Source organism: Pangasianodon hypophthalmus, chromosome 28 (assembly GCF_027358585.1).
Source record: "Pangasianodon hypophthalmus isolate fPanHyp1 chromosome 28, fPanHyp1.pri, whole genome shotgun sequence".
Classification (NCBI taxonomy): Eukaryota; Metazoa; Chordata; class Actinopteri; order Siluriformes; family Pangasiidae; genus Pangasianodon; species Pangasianodon hypophthalmus.
This window is the reverse complement of record NC_069737.1, coordinates 2,276,061-2,300,003: the sequence shown is the minus strand read 5'-3', so window position 1 is coordinate 2,300,003 and position 23,943 is coordinate 2,276,061. Positions and strand designations below refer to the sequence as shown.

The window sequence follows — 23,943 nt, the reverse complement described above, 5'->3', positions numbered from 1 at the left end:
TATAGTAGAAAAGGATGTAGTCTTAGGATGAACCTTCTTGACAGCTTCCATCAGTATGATGGCCACTGAGGGGATTTTAATCTTGGTGAACATGAAGAGAGATGGATTGATGGCATACTTAACCTTCCATTGAGCCAGTGAGGGTAAACCATGCTGCTCAGCATAGTCCCTTATTTGCAAACTCAAATTCAAGTCATATAAAAAAATATTTACGAGTGCAGACCCTCAACCCATACACATGATGAGTGATTGTGGTACTATAAAAAGTAGAGAGACCTCTACTGAGAGTTCTGAGAGTTCTCAGAGTTCGGACCCCCCACTAAAGACTCTTGGGTAGAAACAGCAGGCAGGAGAAGGAGGGAAGTGATTGGTGAAGAAACTTCATAGGAAGGTAAATAGGAAGAAGGTGGAGCTTCAGAGGTGATCGTAAACATCAGTTATTTTATTCTGTACCTTCATTACAGGTTAAGAGCATGGTTAGGGATGGGGTCTGTGTTCACACCTTTTCTTTCAATTCCATTTGTATGAAATCAATTGAAATCCAAACACACTGCCCTCATTTGCTCAAATCCCCAGGCATCACTGTTTATTAACAGTGTTGAACATGTGAACAGTGATAAATTAATGAAAATGCTTTGAAAATCAGGCCTAAGGAAAAATACCCAATAATTACCCGTATTCCGACAAATCGTGCCTGTTGTGCTATGAATATCTAGTGCAGAGGTTCCTACTCTGTGCCCTGACGGGACACGTGAGTTTCCATATTCGAGAAGATGTTCACCTTAGCAACGGTTGTTACTGGGTTAGATTTTTCTCTCTTAAAATGTGTTAAAATGACATTGTTATGTAATGTATGTTTTAACTGAAATCCCAGCCCTTGCAAGTTGTAAACTTTCAAATCATAATATCTATACAGAGATAATTAATGATCCAACCCTACTATAGAACAATTTTCTTCCCTATGATAATGTAACATATTTTTAGTAATGACTTTTTTCTATAAAACTGGATGTTCAGTCAGATAGAAATAATGTCTCAGCAGAGGTGGTTGTTGTGACTGTATCTGGCATCTTGGAAATGTGTCAGTTGACACTGTTAAATATACTAAACAAATCTGACTTCTGATCATTTTTGTTGTGTTTTATTTTATAATTGATCTGTGCTTATTTTATATGTTTTTTCCCAGGGTTGAATGCAGTGCCCATACAGAAAACATGTAAGAAAATAGAGTGGAAAGCAACCAAGACACAAACCGTAAGGGTGTTTTCTTCAGCAGTGTGACATTGAGTCATAAATCAGAAGGTGGAATGTGTATAGATTTTTCAGCATGTGGTTGAACTGCAGTATCCTACATGACCTTGAGATGAGTAGAGGTCTCTGGTGCCCAGCCTGTTCAAGGCGGCGCCCAGTGGCCTGAGCCTGGCATGGCCTCTCTGGACCTGCCGTACCGCTGCCCTCGCTGCGGGGAGCATAAACGCTTCCGGAGCCTGTCATCACTGCGCGCCCACCTGGAGTACAATCACACCTACGAGACGCTGTACGTGCTCTCCAAGTCCAACAGCGTGTGTGACGCCGCCGCACTGCTCCCTCTGGTGGCCGACAGCGCCCTGGCTGCTGAATCCCGCTTCCCCTGCTCGGGCGACGAGCTCGGGCTTGCCACGACCTCATCCGCCGGCGCCCGCTACCTTCCCAATGTGGAGTTCCCACTGGGAGAGATCCTGGTGAAGAAAGCCATGAGCTCAATGGACCCCAGTGCAATGGAAGCTGCTTACGAAGAGGGCTTGGCGCGCCTCAGGGCTAGGGCCTTCGAAAGGCTCGAGCTGGATGAGAGACTGGAGAAGCTGTCTGAAGAAGTGGAGCAAAAGATCGCTGCACGCGTTGGGCGCCTGCAGGCCGAGCTGGAGAGGAAGAGTTCGGAACTGGAGAAAGCCAAGCTGGAGAGTGAAAGGCTCGGCCAGGAGAAGCAGGAGCTGGAGGACAAGGCCTCAGAGCTGTCACGCCAGGTGGACGTGTCGGTGGAGATGCTAGCAAGCCTTAAGCAAGACCTCGTCAACAAGGAGCAGGAGCTCACGCACAAACAGCAGTAAGTAACGAGTTCTTGAATATTCTCTTGTGTTTGTGCAGCTTTTGTTTTTAAGAGTGGGACTATTTGGAGATATATTTAATTAGCACTGTGACTGTATATATATATATATATATATATATATATATATATATATATATATATATATATATATATATATATTGGTATATGTTATCTTATTAGGATCCCACAGATACACTATGGCAAATAGTAAAACTGGGCACTGGTGGTATAAGAAGTAATATATTGGGGTTGCACAACCTTTTCCTGCAGGTTTTATAAATGGAGTCTTATCTGTGGCTGGCCAAACCATGCACTGCAACCAAAAGCTGTTACTGACACAGACAGTAAATATGCTATAAGAAGTCATGTGGGTTTAATAAAGACCGCTACATCCTGAAGGCATTTTACAGGACCATAATATCCATAAAATACCACATGAATGAAAAATGAATTTGCACATTGGTCTTTGCTTTTTCAGGACAGAGAATGATATTTAAAAAGATATATACAAAGTCACAAGATTAAAAAAAGCATAACAGTTCCTAGCAACATTGTGTAATATATGAATACTTGATCAAGACATGAATATTGATCTAGATGTTCATTGATACTTTGTAAGTGAGCTTGCATGCTTGTCTGAAAATCTGAAAGTCTTTTTATAACATGGTATTGTATATACACATTATACACATGTTGTAATCTGATCCATATCCTCTTATGCACCTGTTACAAAATGATGGTAAAAATCAAGTCTGCAATTTCCACTTGACATTTGACTGTAAACACTGGTCCAACATTGCACAATCCTGTTCTAATCTTATCAAGAAGGGCATAGGAGCTCAGAACATCATGTATTTTGTGCCCGGGAGCTTCGTATTAGGATACAGCTTTAGATGGTAGGACGGACTTGCTGTTGCTGCTGTCGCTGTAAATATCTGAGCATTTCCTGTGTATCTCCAAAGACAAATTCTAAAACTCATACTAATAATGAGGTCAAATTATAAAAAGCTTGTTTCTGGAAAAACTGTAACTTCGGTACATTCTATACCACTTTAAAATAAATGAAATAGACCACAATCCAAAACATACGTCAATATTAATACAGGGAAAGTTCCGTGTATTCAGACTCGGGTTATGCACCTGCTTAAGTCAAATTTCTGGGTGCACCATTCAGATTATTAAAAATGACCCTACAAGGTTAACTAATTTTTCTTGAGAAGAAGAAAATGGGAGTCAGAGATAGGCACTTGCTTTTGTACTGAAGCACTAGATATATGATGTAAAAGCAAGAAACCTGGACTTTAAAAGGACGATGCTATTAACTAATTAATAGCGTCATATTTATCTATCTAATATTGGGCTCACATGACATTCTGTAGTTTTTTAAAAGTGTATTTACAGCCAAATTATACACCGATCAGCCATAACATTAAAACCACTGACAGGTGAAGTGAATGGCATTGATTATCTCATTATAGGGGCACCTGTCAAGGGGTGGGATATATTAAGCAGCAACTGAACAGTGAGCTCTCGAAGTTGGAAGCAGGAAAAATGGGCAAGCGTAAGGATCTGGGTGACTTTGACAAGGGCCAAATTGTGATGGCTAGACGACTAGGTCAGAGCATCTCCAAAGCTCTTGCAGGTCTGCAGGTCTTGTGGGGTGCTCCTGGTATACAGTGGTTAGTACCTACCAAAAGTGGTGCAAGAAAGGATAACCGGTGAACCGCGACAGGTTCATGGGCGCTTAAGGCTCGTTGATGCGCGTGAGGAGCGAAGGCTAGCCCGCCTGAGCCGATCCCATAGAAGAGCTACTGTAGCATAAATTTCTGATTTTTTTTTTTTATTTGTTTTCGGCAAACTCCGCCCCACATATGTAACTCTTGTGTGATGTCCGAATAGCACTTAAGTCTGAGGTCTAAATAGTGAGGTACTCAATTTTATTATTAAATCCTCACTGTATGTACTGAACTTTGAGTACAGTCACTGTGATGATCGTATACTCCAGAACCAAAATTAATATAATATTAAAGAGAACATCAGCAGCTGTATAAAAATGAACAAACAACAACAATATATATATATACACAGTATAATACCGGTGATTAGACTTCTGTAAGATTTCTTTTCTCGGCTGAACTGAATGTGATGATGCAGCAGATTTAGCATGCTAATTCCTCCAGTTGCGCAGCTGCTCTAACGTCCCTGATGCTAATGTCCCTGATCATTAGGCAGCATTGGAGAGAAAGAGAGACAGAGAAAGAATTTTTTTTGTGTCTGAAGTCTGGGTTTTGGTTTTAGGAGCGAGGTTCATTGTTCTGACTGTGAGGTGCTGTGTAGTGACATAAAAAGGCGTCTCCACTGAAGCTCCTTCACGGGTCGATGTTGTGCACTTGCTAGCCGTTCTGGGCCGTGTGCTCAGACATGAAATATTGCTAAACGCTCACGAGTGGCTGAAAGTAGACTCACTGATTAAATTTTCTCCTTTCAGCATCGTGTAATGTCAGTGCAGCAGCCTGAGTGTTGAATAATCACGACATGAGACTCTGACCAACACCTCTCCTCTCCTGACCTCTTTGTTTTCTTTTTCCTTTTTCTCTTTACTTCCATTTCTTTCCCTTTCTTCAATTCTCTTCACCTCTTTTGTTCCAGTCTTTTTTCATTTCTTATTTCTTCTTTTTCCTCACCTATTTTTTCCTTTGTTCAATTCGCTTCACTCTTTGTATTATTTTTATTTTTCTTATTTCCTTGCTTTTTTAATCTCTTCTCGATTTTATCTATATGTGTTAGGAGCAGTGTAGAAGCAGTATTAAGTGAACACATCGTTGTCCTGGTTAATCTCAGACATGTCATTATTTAGCGACGTTGTGGCTGCCGTGCTGCCGAGCTGGAAAAATACTTCTACTTCCTTGTGGAACAGTTTTCCACATTGGCTTACATGAGATCGTATCTTGCCTTTCCATTGTTGGCATTGTTCCTGAGTTTCCCACTCACCTTCACCGTATTCTTTTACTCCCTGGATGAGATGAAGGGTGATGTGATGATGGCCAGGAATGAAATATTTACCAAGCGAAATTGATTTGTGGCACCTCTTGAGCTTTCTTGCGAGGCCAGTCACGCACAGCGGGAATACTGCGAGCTTTCAAATGGAGCTCGATGAATGCATTTTCGGGGAACGGAAAAAGCCCCATACCTTCATTTTCTCTATCTCTATATCTCAATTTCTCTTCATCGTTCTTCTCTTGAACTCTGCTCTGTTGTTCTAAACAGTCTGAGTCACGGTTAAAGGCAGCAGTGCACCAACCCTAAACAACAAACACATCTTTAAATAGACAACTTAACACCTGATAATTAGATTTGACTACAGTGTCATTTCTATATAACAGCTTTTTAAATTTTATCAGATGGCTTTTAAGACTGTAGCTGTCTCTTTTTTTACACATAATGCACTATTAGCAGTAACAAGTATTATGTAAGTGGTTATACCACAGCACTAACCACAGTGTTGATTAATTTTCTATAACCGCAGCTCTGACAGTAGTGCAAGTTTATATTAACGCACTCATTCTTATACGTTATCGTTTCCATAGTAACAGCTCATTCACAGGGACTCGTACGACAGACGCGCCACATAACCCTTGATGTGGAAGATTTCTTAAAGTAAGGAGATGTTTATTTAACATTTATGGAAGGAGTCTCCAGTGTCAGTGCTTTGTAAACAGTAAAGCTGCATCTTTAAGTTTTCCGACATCTTCAGGACAGAAGATTTGATGCTTTGTTCTTAGTAACATGACAAGCTGTCAATTTAATTTGTCAATTTAACTTCATGAGAGAATAAAAACATAGGCTGGTGAGGGAAAGACTGTTTACAGATGCTATAACGGACGTTCCACAGCATTAAACATAACTATAAATGGATAAAAAATAGGACGTCCTTCCTTAGTGAATAAAATTGTAGTATTTGCTGTGGTAGAAGAGAAATAACATTTCGGAACGGTCTTTTAAATGAAAATAACCAACTTCAGAGTGGCAACAGTATCTCCGCTTCATCACAACAACCTGCTGTTGATTATTTTCCTTCAATAGCATGACACAGGGAGGTTTTTTTCCCTTAATAGATGATAATTGTTTTATTAAAATAACATCCTTCAGAGCTAAACTAACACACTAGATTAAAAAGTAATAGGTTCACCACATGTACTGTCCAAATTATATCTAATATAAAATATTTTTGCACAATATTTGTGATAATGGTAGAATTTTCCCCCTATTGAAGCCTGAGAGTGATTAATATTCATGCCACTCTTCTAGCGACTCTGTATATCAACACACACACACACACACACACACACACACACACACACACACACACACGCGTGCGCACGCGAACACAACTACAGCTCATTCATCCTCTGTGTTTTCCCTTTTCTAATCAGGCCAGCTTCATTCCTCTTGCTACTTTATTTCCTCTCCTCTTTCCTCCGTGTCTCCTCTCTAATTAGCCTCCTGACTCTGGGGGGATTGTGTTTTGCTTACAGGCCCGACGACTCCTCCACCACTGTTATTACCATGACTGAGACCCTGCTAGCTTTTGTTCGCTTTCATTCTTTCTCTTTCATGCATCTAATTGGAGCACGGCATGTAAAAGTGCGAAGCGGTATTGTGTTCAGTCCAATAGAAGGGCCTTGTCTGGATGCTGTAGTTCTGAATCCTGTGAATTGCCTTCTTTATTTATTTATTTATTTATCTTCCAAATCAGGTTTAGTTGCTAAGCATCACTCTGTGAAAGTGATGATGAGAGCTGAATCACAGCGTGTGCAGCAATTTTGTCTATTTCTTTGTTCCAAAATGAAATGCCTATTACGATCGTCCTGTTTATACAACAGTAGCTCCGTTTTATTCAGCTGTTCGTTTGCAGAAACGGGAGAAACTTTTTTTTTTTTTGCACAATAGTGCAAAACCCTACAAAGAGTTTTCCCTTTAAAGCATTCTCTCCATCTCTGACTACAAAGATTGCATTTCAGTGCGGCACGACTGCAACATAGTGATGAAAGTGAAATGCATGCGGTGCAGAGGAGAATTACATTCACTTCTGACACAACATCAGCATCAGCTTTAATTCTTAAAAAAAAGCTGCTGATTGTTTTTCATCAGCGAGATGAAATAAGTGCGATGTCAGAGCAATTCTCTGTCCTGAAGACTTTGTCGGAAAAGTTACAGATTTACAAAGCTCTGACACTTCCATAAATTTCTAAATAAATGTCTCCTTACAGAAAAGTTCACTTTCAATTATAACAGTTCTACATTTTGTTAAATAATAAGTTACTCTAAGTCGTTAATTATTATTTACATTAATATAAACCTGTGATTTGAAGCCACACTACTGTCAGAGGTGCTGTTATAGAAAATTAATCAACACCTTCTGACCAATCACAATCCAGAATTCAGTAGTGCTATGATATACAAGTGATTAATGTAATGTTAGCTTTCTTTTTTTCCCTCAAGTGTAATACTTTTTTTGCACTAGTTTGTGCAATATTAAAATGGTAAATCATTTTAGACAGAAACCACCGAAGGGTATTTTTGCAGTGTCTTGAACTAAGGAATATCACGCTGGTTTAAAATTTAAGCACTAAGGCGTATAAATGCAAGATTTTCCTTTATAATCACACTGGACCGGAGGGATCATGCCTCACGGACAAAATAAAAAAAAAAAGGTTCCACTTCCAGTCTATCAGCTGGTGGTGTAGTTGAATCATTTCAGCTGCAGTTCTGAGCCCAGATACCTGTGTGTGTGTGTGTGTGTGTGTGAGAGAGAGACACAAACACATTTGATGTCATGTATGTGACAGATCTGTATAGATGCTGATCTGTTCAACTGTGACATGGAGGAAAATAACAGAAAAACCTACAGCCATGCACATGCGCACACACACACACACACACACACACACACACAAAGATCTCACACATTCACACACAGAGTCCTGAGAGAAAAATGAAACCTGTAAAGTGTAAACCTGTTTTTCTTTTTCTTCACGAGTTCACACACAAAACAGCACAACAACGCACAAGCAAACACACACACACACACACAGCCAGGTAGGAGGCGTTTTGCCATTTCTCATTTTGCAGTTAGGTATGTGTGGGAGGATTTTCTTTTTTTATTCTCATTCTCCAACAGCTCTGTCTAAATACAGCAGATCATCAGTACTGCTAAATAATGCAAAATTACTGGATTTAATTGTTTAGTTTTGTTTATTTAAGACACTAGAACTGTTTCAAAATCCTCATTTACAGGCGTATCAAGATTGTATCCAGCCTGGGATTATCTACATTAAAATGGAGGTGCACGGGCAGCTAATAAACATGTGTAACAGATTTAAATCCAGTAAATCAGGATCTTCAGGATGTGTGGGATGGATTTTAGACCCCCGCTATATATTACATAATGAAAACCCATCCAAATAGATTATACCGTAACCAAAAATCCTTTGCTATCATGTCATAACCGAAACCCCTTCTTCCAATATATTACATCATACAAAATCTTCTGTCAGAATCCCCTCACGACACGTCATAAGCGAAACCCCGCCTAGTAGATCATGTCATATCAGAATTCCTTGACGATACATTACGTCATAACTGAAAAAAACCTCCTCAGTATATTGTCATAACCAAAAATACTCCCTATATGTTGTGTTAGAAACAAAACCCCTCCCGAGACATTACACGAAAACAGACACCCTTCCAGTACATCGTAATAAAGAAAACTCCTCACAGTATGCTACATCATAACCGAAATCCATCCTAACACATTGTCATAATAAATCAGAATCGTAATCAGTACACCTCCCAATGCATTACCTCATAATCCAAACCACTTCCAATACATCGTCATAACCGACACATGACCGAAACTCCATCCTAATACAGAGTCATAATAAATCTCTTTTGATATATTATATCAGAACTGGAAACCTTACCATTATACCAATATATGGCCAAAAGTTTGTGGACACCTGGTGGCAAAATGGCTTCCCGACTCATTATTCAGCAGCACATAGAATAGCACTTGATCCAGCACATCCTGTTATTTTACATTTTATTTTATTTTTTTAAACACTGTATGGCCAAAGGTATGTGCACCCCTGACCATCACACCCATATGTCGTTCTTCCCCAAACTTTTGCATCAGTGTTGGAAGCACACAGTTGTATAGAATGTCTTTGTATGCTGTAGCATTACAATTTCCCTTCACTGGAGCTAAGAGACTCAAACCTGTTCCAGCATGACAATGCCCCTGTGCACAAAGCGAGCTCCATGAAGACATGGTGTGTGAAGGTTGGAGTGGAAGAACTCGAGTGTCCTGCACAGAGCCCTGACCTCAACCCCACTGAACACCTTTGGGATGAACTGGAACACCGACTGAACCCCAGACCTCCTCGACATCCCAACATCAGCGCCTGATCTCACTAATGCTCTTGTAGCTGAATGAACACAAATCCCCACAGCCACGCTCCAACATCTAGTGTTAAGACTTCGCAGAAGAGTGGAGCTCATTATAACAGTAAACACAGGATGGAATAAATCTGGAATGGGATGTTCAACAAGCACATATGGGTGTGATGGTCAGGGGTTCATAAACCTCTGACCATATAGTGTATTATAACAAAAACCCCTTCCAATACATTATGTCATAACTCACATGTTCCATGAGTGCCAAAGTTGGCATCTTGTAGGACATGAATGGAAAGGAAATAAATTGTCACAAACATTAAAAAGGATGATGAAATACATTTGAGAGAAGGAAATTCAAGAAATGTGTTGTGGCAGATTGTAGTGTCAAAAAGGATTTAACAAAAAAGGATTAAATATAAAGGAATTAATAAAAAACATGCTTATTATGAAATGAAGGTTGACATGCAGACGATATGAACTGAAATTGAGGACTCTGGAATATAAACTATTAATAATCTGGAATATAATAATCGATATAACAGTCCAGTCTGTTAACTGATACACGTGACAGACTCTGATATTACGCGTTTGGATGCCATATCCGTAATTACTGCCTGTTATGATTATTTAGAACTGTCCTGCGTGTTCATTTTGTTTTTAATCACATTTAATCTCTGAACCCAGTCAGGAAGTTGCACAGGAAAAGCTTCATTTTAGCTCTGCTTTATTCAGCTGTTCTTTTTCACATCCTGGAGAAACCTTTATTATGATTATTATTATGTTTTTTTTTTTACAGCAGTGCATTTCATTACAAACTCCTAAAGGGTTCTCCCTTTAAAGCATTCTCTCCATCTCAGACTACAAACACTATGGCTTAAGGCTGTGACTGTACAGTGATTGCATTTCAGTGTGGCACGACAGCAACGTAGTGATGAGAGTGAAACGCATGCAGTGCAGTGGAGAATTACATTCACATCTGACACGACATCAGCGTCAACTTTAATTCTTAAAAAAAAAGCTGCTGATTGTTTTTCGTCGACGAGAAAACACGAGTTAGAGCAATTCTCTGTCCCGAAGACTTGGTCGGAAAAGTTACAGATTTACAAAGCTCTGACATTGGAGGCTTCTTACAGAAATGTTCACGTTATCAGTTATAACAGTTCTACATTTTGTTACATAACAAGTTACAGTAAGTTGTTTATTATTTACATTAATATAAACCTGGAACATCAGGAAGTCGCACAGGAAAAGCTTCGTTTTCCAAACAGTTGGAAATGTTGAGTGTCTGTTTTTGAGTTCAGTCAGAAAGATTTTAATTAATGAAATTCTGACCTTCATCTTTGTCTGAGTATGTTGGTCAGAAACGCAGATTGTGTGTGTGTGTGTGTGTGTGTGAGAACCGCTGGTTGTAAACAGCGGCACAGCGAGCTGATTCTAAGCAGATACTTCTCTCCCACAAAGATAACGGAGGCAGTGCGTCTCTGGGGATTTGTAGAATGCCACAGTGCACAAACAAACAAAGAAGGAAGAAAAGAAAAAAGGAGGGCAGGGAGAGGAAAAGGAAACAGACAATTCTACATCTCTGTACTCATTTAGTCAGAACTCGGACGCAGCAGGACCGGGCCTGACCCATATATCGTTTAGCTAATAAAACCAGCTGATATTAAGGTGCATAAGGTTCATAAGATCACAAGATGTGACGCTGTTTTGAACAGCCACCAAACACACTGCTGATAATGCGAAGGAAGTGATTTGCGTGAACCAAAAAAAAAGAAAACCCAAACATATATATTTTATTAGGTGCAGTTATACTTTCATGGCAGGACAATTTTTTTTTTAGTTTATTTTAGTTTATCAAAATGCCAGCTGATAGAGAGAGCTTTTTTTATTATTATTTTTATTTTGTTTACTTTAACTGTGTTAAAATTATTAAATATCTAATAATACATTATATATAAAGATATTAACTGATATTTACTACTTAAACCAAATTTTTGTGTAACTGCATAAAATTATATTTGGCAGTATTATTGGATTTTTACCTCCTTAAAACCAGTACTGACTTTTATTTAATTATTCCTAAAAAATAATAATAATAATAATTTTTTACAGAAGTCCTTCTTTGTTTAATATACTGGCAAACAGATGAATAAATAATTTATTTTATTCAAATTCAGAAAAAAATGTAAAAGTTATAAACATAGATGATGAATGTACATGTGTCATATGATCCGCTGTTATCTCCAGTGCAGAATTATTCATGTTTACATTCCTGATCTTTTCTTTGTAAGTGTGTGAAGTGTTTCCTAATAATCTAGAGTTTCCTAATGATCACCCACTCGGGATTGGAAAAATAATCAATTCTGCTCTATGCAAACATTACAATCCTTATATAGTATTACGTGTATAAGTGTAATAACACTTATAACTAGTGTTTTTCACAATGAATGAAAATGCTATTACATTTTAAAAGCATCCTGTGGTCGCACTATTGCAACATGACAACCTGAGATGAACTGTGATGTGGTTAGACGTTGCTGTGTTGCGTCTCTGCAGAGAGGTGGCTCAGATCGATCAGTTCCTTCAGGATACGGCGGCGCGTGAAGCCAGCGCTAAAGTGCGTCTGCAGCAGTTCATCGAGGAGCTGCTGGAGCGAGCAGACCGAGCGGAGAAGCAGCTCCAGATCATCAGCAGCTGTGGAACCACGCCGAACGGGAGTCTGGGCCACTGCAGCCTGCAGGGCTCCAAATCCAACGGGCGACAGGTAATGAGACGGAAAAACCTCCACAACATGATCTGGAACAGATATTCTGTCTGTCAAAGTTTCACTAGGATTAGACTCGATCAAGTTTAAAGCTAAACAAGACTTTGAGTGTAAATCTAATCCCAGTGTTAAAATTTTAACTTCCTGTCCTGATTAAGGATTAATTCTTGATATGAGCCAAAGCTGTACTCATTTTGTAATAGCTACAGATTTCCCATAATGCACCTTAATGTTTGTAAGGTATTATTTTGAACACAGTCTGATTGATTCATCAGTTTAAAAAGTGCTCATTAGGGCTACTCGAGGACTCAAGATATGTATCACAATATCACGATATCTTCCAGCAAAACAGTAGTATTTAAAGCAAGTTGAACTCAGGGACGCCTCCAGCAGCAGCACCACCACCAAATCCTTCTTGTTACTAATGTGTATGCGAGAAACACCCTTAGAATACACTCAGACGTAAAGAAAAACTATTTCAGACATTTGACCTTGCTGTGACCTTGACCCTGTTTGGATCAATTACAAAATCTAATCTAATCTAATCACTTCATCTGTTGGTTACGATGATAACTTTATATAAATCCTAGAAACATTCAAACACTCGGTCTTCGTGCTAAAAGGATTTTGGATGGATGGAGGCCGAGGCATAAAAATAACTATGAGAAACTGAGTTAATACTTTTATTTAATGTCTATAAAAATGCAGTATTTAAAATTATCACTGTTTTAAATTCTAATAAAATTACAATTGAAAATTATAATTGCTTTAAAGCATATTTGTTGGTGTAATCCCTTCTCAGAGTCAGAAGAAAAATACTCTAAATCTTTTCTTTTAAGTCTTTAGTTGGTGTCTGATTTTTAAAGATTTCTGCAATAACACAGCCTCCCTAGTGCAGATTTATTTGTGACGCTGTGGACTTTAAAAAATAGCAGGAATGATGAACATTTTAAAAAATGTAAGATGGAAAGAAAGAATGAAAAAAGAAATCATTTATTTTTGTACAGAGTGAGTTAGTGGAGGTTTTTTTTTTTTTTTACTTCTGTTTGGCTCATTTGTCATTTTGAATTTAAGGAAAATTAAATGGATATAAATGTGTTTATAATGATCCATATTTAGGTTGTTCATTTATCCGTTCGTGTAGTGAATTTGTGTAATCAGACATGCGTTTACCTCTTAGAGCCCGGCGTGTCACTGATCTGTAATTTTCTCATTAGTTTGTAAATCCAGAGAGTGAAATATTTATTCAGGATGGAGATGAAAACGCAGCGAGCTGTGAGTGTCAGAATGAATAGAGGAGAGAGTGAAGTCGTGTTTTTGTGATTTAACATCGCTGATCTTCTCTATGACTCTTTATATCGCTGCGTGACTGAGACTGTTCTCCAGATGGAAAAAAAAAAGGGCTGGAGTTATGCGGCTAATGTAGCGAACAAGAAATTGTCAAGAAAGAGTCAAATCCCAAATCTTCATACACTTTCCCCGAAGGACATCGTTAAAATGTTCGTTTGTAAACAAGTTATTTTGTAGAAAAGCTTTCTGTCTGTTCTGATCAGACAAAAAGCGTTTGTGTAGCGATTAACTATGATTAAATTGTAGTTTAGGATAGATAGCTATTGATAGCTACTCCTGCTAAACACCTATTATGTGACAGAACTTTAGCATCACTGCTACAGTACACCAGACGTCTGGTTTTCCAAGATGGCCGCAACCATAAATAATGTTCCAGAGTTGAGCTGGACGACGAAGTTTGCACCAACCATGTCTTGTCTGATTAACTACAAGTGACCATTAATCACTACTGCTTTAATTCTGTAAAAAGTGGTCATATTTATGTGTTTATTATAAAAAAAATGTGCGTTAGCATCAACCTGAACTCAGTGAGAAGGGCGTTAGCGTAGCTCTGACTCACAGTGCTCAAGTGCTCCTGAATGCCAGCCAGTGACCTACATTCCCCCTTCCCGATGATAAAAAAAAAAAAAAAAAAAAAATAATCAGCATTCGGTGTGTCAGCAGGAGGCCACGCTATATACGGAGCACGCTGTGATTTGGAACAGGGCCGAAGTAGAACACGGGGAGGAGGAGGGATGAGAAAAATGTAGCAGGGGAAACGTCTAAACAAACTAGCGAGAAATATTTAGCAATATTTAAAGTAATACTGTAATACTGCACTTACACTACAAATTCTGTAGTTCATGTTTCCTTGCAGAAAGAAAAGGCATTATTGAGAAAAGACTGGAAGAGTAGCAATAAAACTAAGCGGGTTAGCTGCGAATTAGCATCGTAGCTTTCACCAGCTTTGTGATTCAGCGATCCTAATAAAGTCAACTTGTGAGTCTGTATTGCGTAACACAAGAGTAACTTTTAACTTCCCGACTGTCTGCGTATCACCGCCTCATTTCTATAGTGTAGTTTAAAGTTAAAATAGTATTTTCTTTGAACTAAATTATAGTATTTTTAGGTTTTTACACTTTTGCGCTGTTTGTGTAGCAGACAATCACGTTGCTAAATTTAGGAATCTGCCCTAATAAAGTCTATGGTGCTAAACTGAGCTAGCTAAAGTAATAAAAGACGATTACACTAACCGAGATTTAATTAGCAAATGAGCAGAATAATGCTAATGGGCGGAATAACATTCACTAAAACAGCAAGGTATAAAGAGTAATAATCCTCGTCTAAATCTCACACTTCTGCTCATTTCCATCTTTCTGTCGTGGGTTGGTGTTTATTTTTCATGCTATGTACAGTATATTTCTTTATATTTAGCTCCCGAGGTGTCTGGATGTCGAATCCGAGTTGCTCCGAGACGTCTGAAATGTGTTTGGAGATATTTTAGTTATGCGTCTGCTTCTCTACCAAATCAGATGCTTGAGCACTCAGCCTCTGACATCTCAGTACCTCTGCGGGAGTTTTGTCTATTTTAGTCGAGTGGAATTTTGTTTATTATTTATTAACTATTTTCAAAATGTGGAATTTCTCCCTCCCTCTCTCTCTCTCTCTCTCCTCTGACACAGAGGAACTCCAGTATCTCCGGCTCGAGGGGCGTGTACCAGGTCTCAGATCGCCGATCATCTCCCAGCACTGGGTGAGTCATGGGATAGTGTGTGCGCCAGAAAGAAAGAAATAATGTTGTACAAGGCTATACATGGTTGTGTTTCATTTCGTTTTATTTTATTTGGCCAAATCCCAAAATTCCATTCTCCCAAAAAACCCCAAAAGTTTATTACCCATGTCAGTTATATTGTACTTTTTGCAAACTAGCATCATAAGATATTTTTAATGAAGTAGCATTAAAACTTAAAACTTTTATTTAAATTAAATCTATTATCAAGGACCTAAAACGTATATATATGTAAAAGTGTCCACATTTATGGAGAGTCAATATTCAGGGTTGTTTTTGGGAAAACATAAGATTAAAAAAAAAATAATAAAAAATCCTGATTTTTGTTGCTCTGGGATATATACACTTTTTTTTATTTTTACACAAAATCCCAAATTTACAAAAAACAACAACATTGTAATCATGTACATGTCAAGGATGTTGCTCTGCTTTGTTCATTATATTTTTTGTTATTGTGATCATCAGTATTATACTGTATATTTAAGACTTAACCATTTTTGTTAACATTATTAATATGTTGTATAAACACATTAGATATTTTCCCTAGGTAATTTTTTTCCCCTACTTACTTGGCAATCCATTGACTTTAATATAACTGATTTTTTCCTAAATATCAAAATTCATATAAAATTCAATTTTAAGTAATAAAAAAAATCTGAAAAAGAATCTGGATACGTTATTATAAAATAATTTATGTACAAAAGAGTTAGCTGTTACAATGAGAAGCCAAACTGACCCCATATTATCTAAAGCTTTGTGTGTTCAGAGGCAATAGCCTGCTTTGCTTTCATCTTTGCACATTTTATCCAAAAAGATGGGATACTATTATGCAGTTGAGTTTTTGAGCAGTAGCCCAAAGCCTTACTCACTGAGCCACAGCTACATTTTATGTAGCCAAAAAAAAGGGCGAAGTCATAAGAGGCCACAGTCTTTTAACATTCTTGAACCGTACCTCACCATGGGGAAAAAAAATAAAAACCTTCAAAACGTTAGATGGGAATTTTTTCAGGGTGTATACGTTAGACGTAACGTTAGATTCGAGAATAAATAAAGCTCTGATCAATCCCTCACGTGACAGCTCTGTCATTTGTACTGAGATATAACCATCTATCTGAGTACCTGTTAACCCGCTAATATCCTCCATCATCAATAACTGAGCTGCGATCATGTTTATATTAGTATAAAAATCAGGTTTTAATATGGAGTAGATATTGAACAGCACTGTAAAAGCTGCTGACATTTCAAGGAGTTTCCTGAAGGGGATTTATCATGTGACTGGCAACCTCAGGGACTGTGGAGCTTCTGTTTGGAGACACGGTGAGTGTTTTTATAGTCGTGCAGTGGCCGGTCATGCATCACTCACCCAAGCTAAACACTGGGATAACTGCAGAGATCTAACAGTAGCTCAGTGTGAGAGAGAGAGAAAGAAAGACAGTGAGAGCTTTATCATTTGCAAGAACGTGTTGCCATGGCACCCAGAGGATCATTTGTAGAGTGTACATATATATATATCAGAACACTGTTTGTCTTTTCTTCCTCATGCGCCAGGTCCCTTTAAATCTGAGAGCATGGCTGTGGATGCTAATGTCTAAGCAGTGACTACGTGTCTGGCTGGAATGCCCAGTGGAAATTCTGCTGTAACTCCGGGGGAAAGAACATTCCTTTCCCATAATCCTCTGCAGGAGCCTCAACTATCCTTTAAGTCTCCTCACTGATCTGGAAGCTGTGTCAATATGTCTTTAAATGGTCCTGGGTGGAACTGCAGACATCAGCTGAGAGACACGCCATCCGTCCAGCTGAAAGAAAACAAAAAACGATTCCTTTATTCAGAGCTTAAAAATCCTCATGTACTCAGTTAGAAGATTTTAAAAAAGGTTAAAAAACCAAGGTGAAGCATCTTGAAGAGAGACACAGCCTCAAACATAAGAAATGTGGGTCCTGTCCTATATAAAAATGTACTACAGTCTACTGTGGTATTTTACGGTAATTATATGGGTAACATACGTATGAAGAGTGTGGTTCCAAACTAAACACCAAATTCTCAGTTTTTACCAAATGTAATTAAATACTTAATATATGGACAAATTCAGGCTGCTTGCATTACAAGCAACCTTGGTTTAGGGGATTAAAATGAGCTTCTTCGCAAAGGACATTATACAACAAAAAAAAAAAATAAATAAATAAATGAAAAAATGAAAAAGTAATCATATTTTGGCCTTAAATATCTTGAATGGAATATACACATATATATGAGAGAGAGAGAGAGAGAGAGATCGAGAGAGAGATCTCATTATACTAAAATAACTATAATTATATTCTTGTATTTACACATCAGTCCGGACATGTAATGCCGGAAATGTAATGCCTTTTGGACCTCAACATTAATATCCTGAGGTCCAAAAGGCATCAAATACACGTCCTGATGTAAACACAAGAGTGGATAAAAACCAGGGTATAGTTAAAATCTTTCACATTGCTGGTTTTTAGGGCATCTGGTCGGTCAAAGTCGGTGTCCCAGGCCTCGGTGGCGGGTTACGACAGTGACAGCGTGGAGCTGCAGGCGCTGGAGGGCAGTCTGGAGGCTCAGTACTACCACGGGCAGTGCCGTCCGGGAGAACCCTCACCTTACGAGCGCCGCAACTGGGGCCTCCGCAAGCAGGCCATCCAGAACTGGCAGCGGCGGCCGTACCGTAACAGCACGGAGGGCGAGGAAGGCGACGTTTCAGACGTGGCCTCACGCACCACTGAGTCCGAGGCGGAAATGTGGGAGCAGGAGAGGAGGGCGGAGTGTCAGCAGCATTGCCCTCACCGCAGCGGCTACCGGCTGGGGACAGGTAACAACCGCTCAGTACAGGAAACACTCAGGGACAACAGATGGTCGTCCTGTGGGTCTCAGCAGTGTGTGGGCGTGTGTGTGTGTGTGTGTGTGTGTGTGTGAGAGTGGGGAAAGTAGGTCAGTGTGAGTGCATTAATGTCAGAGCAGGCCAAAGAACAGCGAGAACTCAAGTCACAGAGAGATGAGAAATAAACACAGCAACCCACTCGCTGACTCCAGATTGACCAGAGTGACATGGATGAGCTATTGCTAAACGGAAGCTTATTTTTAAAATTTATTTTACATTTTTTAATTAATTGCCGCTCCAATCCTAGCATACGCACAATATACATTTGCAAATCTTCCAAATGTGTCCTCCAAATGTAGTCAATCAGCCAAGACATGTTTGGTTTTCTTCTTTACATTTTAATATTTAATGTTGTGGAACATCTGTGCAACAAATTAATTCATGTGTGCAACAAATTAATTCACTTAGCAGCTATAAACAATTGTCCCCTCACCAGCCTCTCTTTTTTCTGCTTTAATGTTAACAAAAATTTAAAAATGTAGCATGTCATGTTCCTGAGAAACCACAAAGTATAAACTACTCTGTCCTGAAGATGTCAGAAAACGTGAAGCTACAGCTTCACCTGACTGTTACAAAGCACAGACACTAGCCTCATAGCTAAACGTGTCTTGGCTAACAAACGATATTTATGGGCGAAAACTTAAATGTAAATTTCGTTTCAGGTCGAACTGCTCCTTTAATTCCCACCATGTTGTATCAGATGACAGTAATTGGCAAACACACACTGATCTGTAAGCACTACACTGCTATAGTGTGACTAACAAGCCCCAAAAAAATAAAGCAAGAAGCCAACCTGACAGGCGCCCAGCAGTTCCTCTCCGTCTGTCTTTTTCCTCTCACTCATCTTTGGAAAAAGGTATGAAAAACCTGCTCCCTCTCTTCTGCTTACGTGCTGCACTCGTTCCCAGCTTTTCAGTTTCAGTATGGATGAGTGAGTCAAGCGATTACTCCCACCTCATTTTCAATTCAGTAGTCAGTGATTGAATGTTTTCCAGCAGCACCTGCAACTCCCTGGTTTCCTCAGTTTAGATTTCCTCAGTGGGAAGACACCACAGCAGTGTGTGTGTGAGTGAGAGAGAGAGAGAGTTTGTGAGTGAGTGAGTGAGTGAGTGAGGGGAAACCTGCATCCAGCATATTTGAAAAACGAGACGCAAGGTATCTCCACAATAGTAATATTGCAGATGCCTGAAAAACAACACTCACCATTTTTTATTTATTATGTCTGAATGATGATCTGAAGCATGTGCTTTGTTGGTGTGATGGTCATGGTGGTCCCCTTGCAGAACCCACCTTAATGTCATAAATACTAACGAATACTCTCTCTGGCTTGTTCTGTCCAAATGAAGTTTCTTCATCCAACCTGATGTTTCTCTCTAACCCAAGACCAACTTAAAACTTCTTCCACCCAACCTGGTGCTTCTTCTGTCCAACCCAGGCTTCCTCCAACCAACCCAAAGGTTCTTCCACCCAATCTGGGGTTTCTTCCCAACCGAAGGCTTCGTCACGCCAAGTCTGGGGCTTTTTGTGTCCAACTCAAGGCTTCTTCCACCCAGTTTGGGGATTCTGTCCAATACAAGCCTTCTATTACCCAGTCTGAAGCTTCTTCTGACCAGCCTAAGGCTTCTTCCACCCAAACTAAGGTTTCTGTCCAATCCAAGGCTCTTATCACTAAATCTGGGGATTCTTCTGCCTAACCTGGGGCTCTCTCTTACCAGCCCAAGGTTTCTTCCATACAATTTGGCACTTCTGTCCAACCCAGTCTTCCTCTGCCCAAGTCAATGCTTCTTTCAGTCAATCTGGGGCACCTTCTCCCTAACCTAGGGTTTCTTTTGTCCATCCCACTGCTTCTTCCACCCAGCCAAAGGCTTGTTCTACCAAATCTGGAGCTTTTTCTATCCAACACTGTGCTTTTGTTGACCAAACCAAACCCTCATCCACCCAAACATCTGGCTTCTCCTGTCCAAACTAGGTCTTGTTTTGCCCAAAATGGGACTTCCCTTGACTCATAGGATGTCTCAAATCCAGGGCTTCTTCTCACACACTTTAGGGCTTCCTTTGACCAACCCAGGGTCAACCCAAGGCTTCCTTACCTCCACCCAATTTGGCATTATCCTCTCTAACCTGAGGCTTCTTCTGCATGACATGAGACTTAGAGCTGCTCAGTGTCTGAGAGCACAACTAGATGTTCCTCATATTCTGAGCCAATCTTCACTGTTTCAGATTTCCTTGATAAATTGCAGCATTGGAGTAGTTTGAAAAAGCCAGTTAATTTGGGTCAAAGTATAATGTGATCACAGTGTGCGGAAAACACTATGTGCTCATTGTCCATATCACACCGCCCCATGAGGGCTTCACATGGCTTAAGACATTTTTCATCCAATTAGTTGCTCAATTACATGGGAAATGAAGTGAAGTGAAGTGACGTGTGGCGAAGTATGGTGACCCATACTCAGAATTTGTGCTCAAAACAATGTTCAGCGTAGATCAAAAATAGGCATAGTGGTATATTATGAAGAAAATAAAAATAGACTTCCAGGAAAATAATGAGCTTGTTTGTAACTTAACTGGAAAGAGCTTCACAGTCAGGGTTTCTTGTAATCCTCATGAGGGTATGAAGGTCTTCAGTGTTGGAGTAAGCCTTCCACTGCTCAGCTAGTGGCTCTGTAATGGACTGTGTGATGTAGAATTGTTCTTCAAAATCACATGCTCTGGCTGACATAACAGCCGTGTAGGACACAGCAGTGATGGGAATGATGTTTAATTTTTGTTTGTGGTGCTCTGGCACCACCATGTGGACTGTAAGAACAAACTGCTTGGATTCCCTTGGTATAGTCCAGTGTGACGTAGACTGTATACTATGACTAACACCCTTCCCATCCCCTTGCTCCACCCACAGACTCCCCCGCTCCAATATTTTCCCCACATCTCATGGTTTGTATATCAACCAAAATGTATTTAAATGCTAAATGAGACCAATATTCTTCCCCTTGTGAGTAAATATGGTATAACATGCTAATCATTAGCCAATTTTGCTACTAATTTTTCACTCCTGTTACCTTTCTGTTACAGCAGAAAAGATGGCGAAATTTCTACTAGAAATTTTTTTTTTCTATTTTCATTACACAGAGCAGAAAAATAAATAAAGTAACTCGTAACTCATATTGTCCTGACTACATCACTGTTGAATCATGATCCATCTTCACTCCCTGTCTCTCTTTCTTTTCAGGCCGTTCTGAGGGTTGCTACAAACCCTGCCGTCACGAGAAGAGCCCGTCCAAGACCAGCGAGGTGATCAGCCCCGAGGTGCTCAAGATGCGGGCAGCGCTTTTCTGCATCTTCACCTACCTGGACACTAAAACCCTGCTGAGGACGGCCGAGGTGTGTCGCGACTGGAGGTTCGTGGCGCGTCACCCCGCCGTCTGGACAAGAGTGTTGCTGGAGAACGCTCGCATTTCCTCCAAGGTTCCCTGATTTTTTAAGAATGCTATCACGTTCCCATCACTCAGGCTTGCATGTGTAAAAATATTACCTATTTGATGATCTGTAGTTAAATAACAAGTGCTTTTTTGTATGTGTTTATGTCCAGTTCTTGTGCACGCTCTCTCAGTGGTGTACGCAGACCCACTCCCTGATCCTGCAGAACCTCAAACCAAGGCAAAGAGGAAAGAAGGAGACCAAGGAGGAGTATCTGAAGAGCACACGGTACTTACACACTACTCTGTGGGTTACTTTGCTGTCTTAAACAGCAGAAACAGGCTTCTGTATATTTAATACCTGCCCTTCAGTCATATTAATTTACACACAAGAGCTCGGTCCTGAATTGACTTTCAGGCCGCTGGTGTTAAATTAATCTTTGTGCATTATCTCTACCCCAAATGTCCCAAATCACATATGCATAAAGCAAACATGTCAAACAGATGTGTTACACTGCCTTTGACTTCCCGACTCAGATGTGTGTGTGTGTGTGTGTGTGTGTGTGTGTGTGTGTGTGTATGTTAGTGGGTGCCTAGAGGAAGGTCTGGAGGCCATGCTGAAAGCTACAGGAGGAAACCTGCTCATTCTAAAGGTGTCTCATTGTCCCAACCTGCTGACCGATCGCTCTCTGTGGCTGGCCAGCTGCTACTGCCGAGCTCTACAGGCTGTAACATACCGGTCAGTCCATCAGGGGGCGCTGCTCTGTGCTCATTCTCTTGTAGTGAACTTAGAACCATGGTCTTCTGAATGACAAGATGTGAATTTTTTCAGGAGTGCTACTGATCCAGTGGGTCAGGAGGTGATCTGGGCTTTAGGAGCAGGCTGCAGGGACATCATCTCCCTACAGGTGGCGCCATTACATCCCTGGTAAGACAAAACTCTGTAATTTAAGCGCTATAGGACAGAAGCTATTACCACATTTACATTGTGTGGGAGAATTCAGGAGGATGGGAAAACCCTGAAAATAAAAACACCTTGCCTTTTTATGTACGAAATGTCCTCCAGGCCAGTAGGGGACATTTCACAATTTTAGTTAAGTTGCTACTTTAAAATGGGTAATTCTAGCTAGCTGAATTGTAAAGCTAAACGTTTAACAGTTTGCTAGCCAGAAAATCACTGCACAGAGTGACCAAGTACATGAGAATTGTTCTCCCTATTTTAGCTAGCTAGCTGAGAGGTACGTTAGCTACAACACTAGAGCCTGATAAAGGCGAAAGGGTGTGATGTCTACCTTTTTATGGTTATTTAATTTTGGTTATTGTATGTTACTGTATTTTTCCAATGCTGTCATGTTTATGTAGTGACTCTCCAGGCCACCGTAGACTAAAACAGTTGTGATAATCAGTACAAACTTGAATTTGACCTCATACTGCTGTCGATTTCCTTTTTTTTTTTTTGTTCATTTTATGAATAATAGTCAACAACCAGCCCGCTTCAGTAACCGGTGCTTACAGACGATTGGCCGGTGCTGGCCACACCTACGAGCCTTGGGAGTGGGCGGAGCTGGATGTGGTATACAGGGATTGGCGTCATTGGGTGAGTAACAGGAAACTGAGAAGCTGACAAAGTATTTGAAGATGCACTAGTAATGTTTTGAACGTTCGCATATGCATTGGAGAAGGGGGCGGAGCTCATTTCAGCACCAAAAAGATTTTAATATAAAGCGTGATATCAGAAAACTAGGCACCTCTACATTTAGTTATTTTCTAAAATATATTACAGATCTACAAACACATTTAAAAATGAAATATTTCACCTTTTAAACAATGATCCTAACCAGGATCTAGTTTATGGCATGAAGAGCGAAAAACACACCGTACTAGCAAAAAATTATATTGATGTAAAGAAAAATAGGATATTTATTAATATATACAAAAGCAGCCACCATTCATCATGCTTTTAATAGCTTTGAAAAATAGATCCAGCAGCACTGGCTCTACACAAGACCATCTTCTAAAGCAAAGGTGAAACAAATATCAAGAAAACATGATGGAAGTAATGAATGCATCCGGCAGTTTTAAAAAGGTGCTGCACAGAAAATTACCCCGTAAAATAATAATGTTTGAATAAAGAAACCTGTGTATGCTGAATGACTCGAGTGGAAATCAGCATTGGGAGTAAAGAAAGATTTCCTGCATTA

At 39.7% G+C, this 23,943-nt stretch overlaps 1 protein-coding gene across 2 annotated transcripts in view; it reads left to right on the top strand.

Moving 5' to 3' along the window:
- The window catches only part of fbxo41 (F-box protein 41), a 40,976-nt gene that overhangs the window by 9,163 nt on the left and 7,870 nt on the right, over nt 1-23,943 (top strand). For both annotated transcript variants that reach the window (XM_026945360.3, XM_034301282.2), the window contains exons 2-10: nt 1,187-2,083; nt 12,101-12,308; nt 15,320-15,390; nt 17,914-18,260; nt 21,556-21,791; nt 21,916-22,031; nt 22,329-22,481; nt 22,575-22,670; nt 23,221-23,339. In XM_026945360.3, the coding sequence (XP_026801161.1) occupies nt 1,425-2,083; nt 12,101-12,308; nt 15,320-15,390; nt 17,914-18,260; nt 21,556-21,791; nt 21,916-22,031; nt 22,329-22,481; nt 22,575-22,670; nt 23,221-23,339 (2,005 nt within the window). In that variant the 5' untranslated portion in view covers nt 1,187-1,424. The remainder of the gene's footprint in view (nt 1-1,186; nt 2,084-12,100; nt 12,309-15,319; nt 15,391-17,913; nt 18,261-21,555; nt 21,792-21,915; nt 22,032-22,328; nt 22,482-22,574; nt 22,671-23,220; nt 23,340-23,943) is intronic.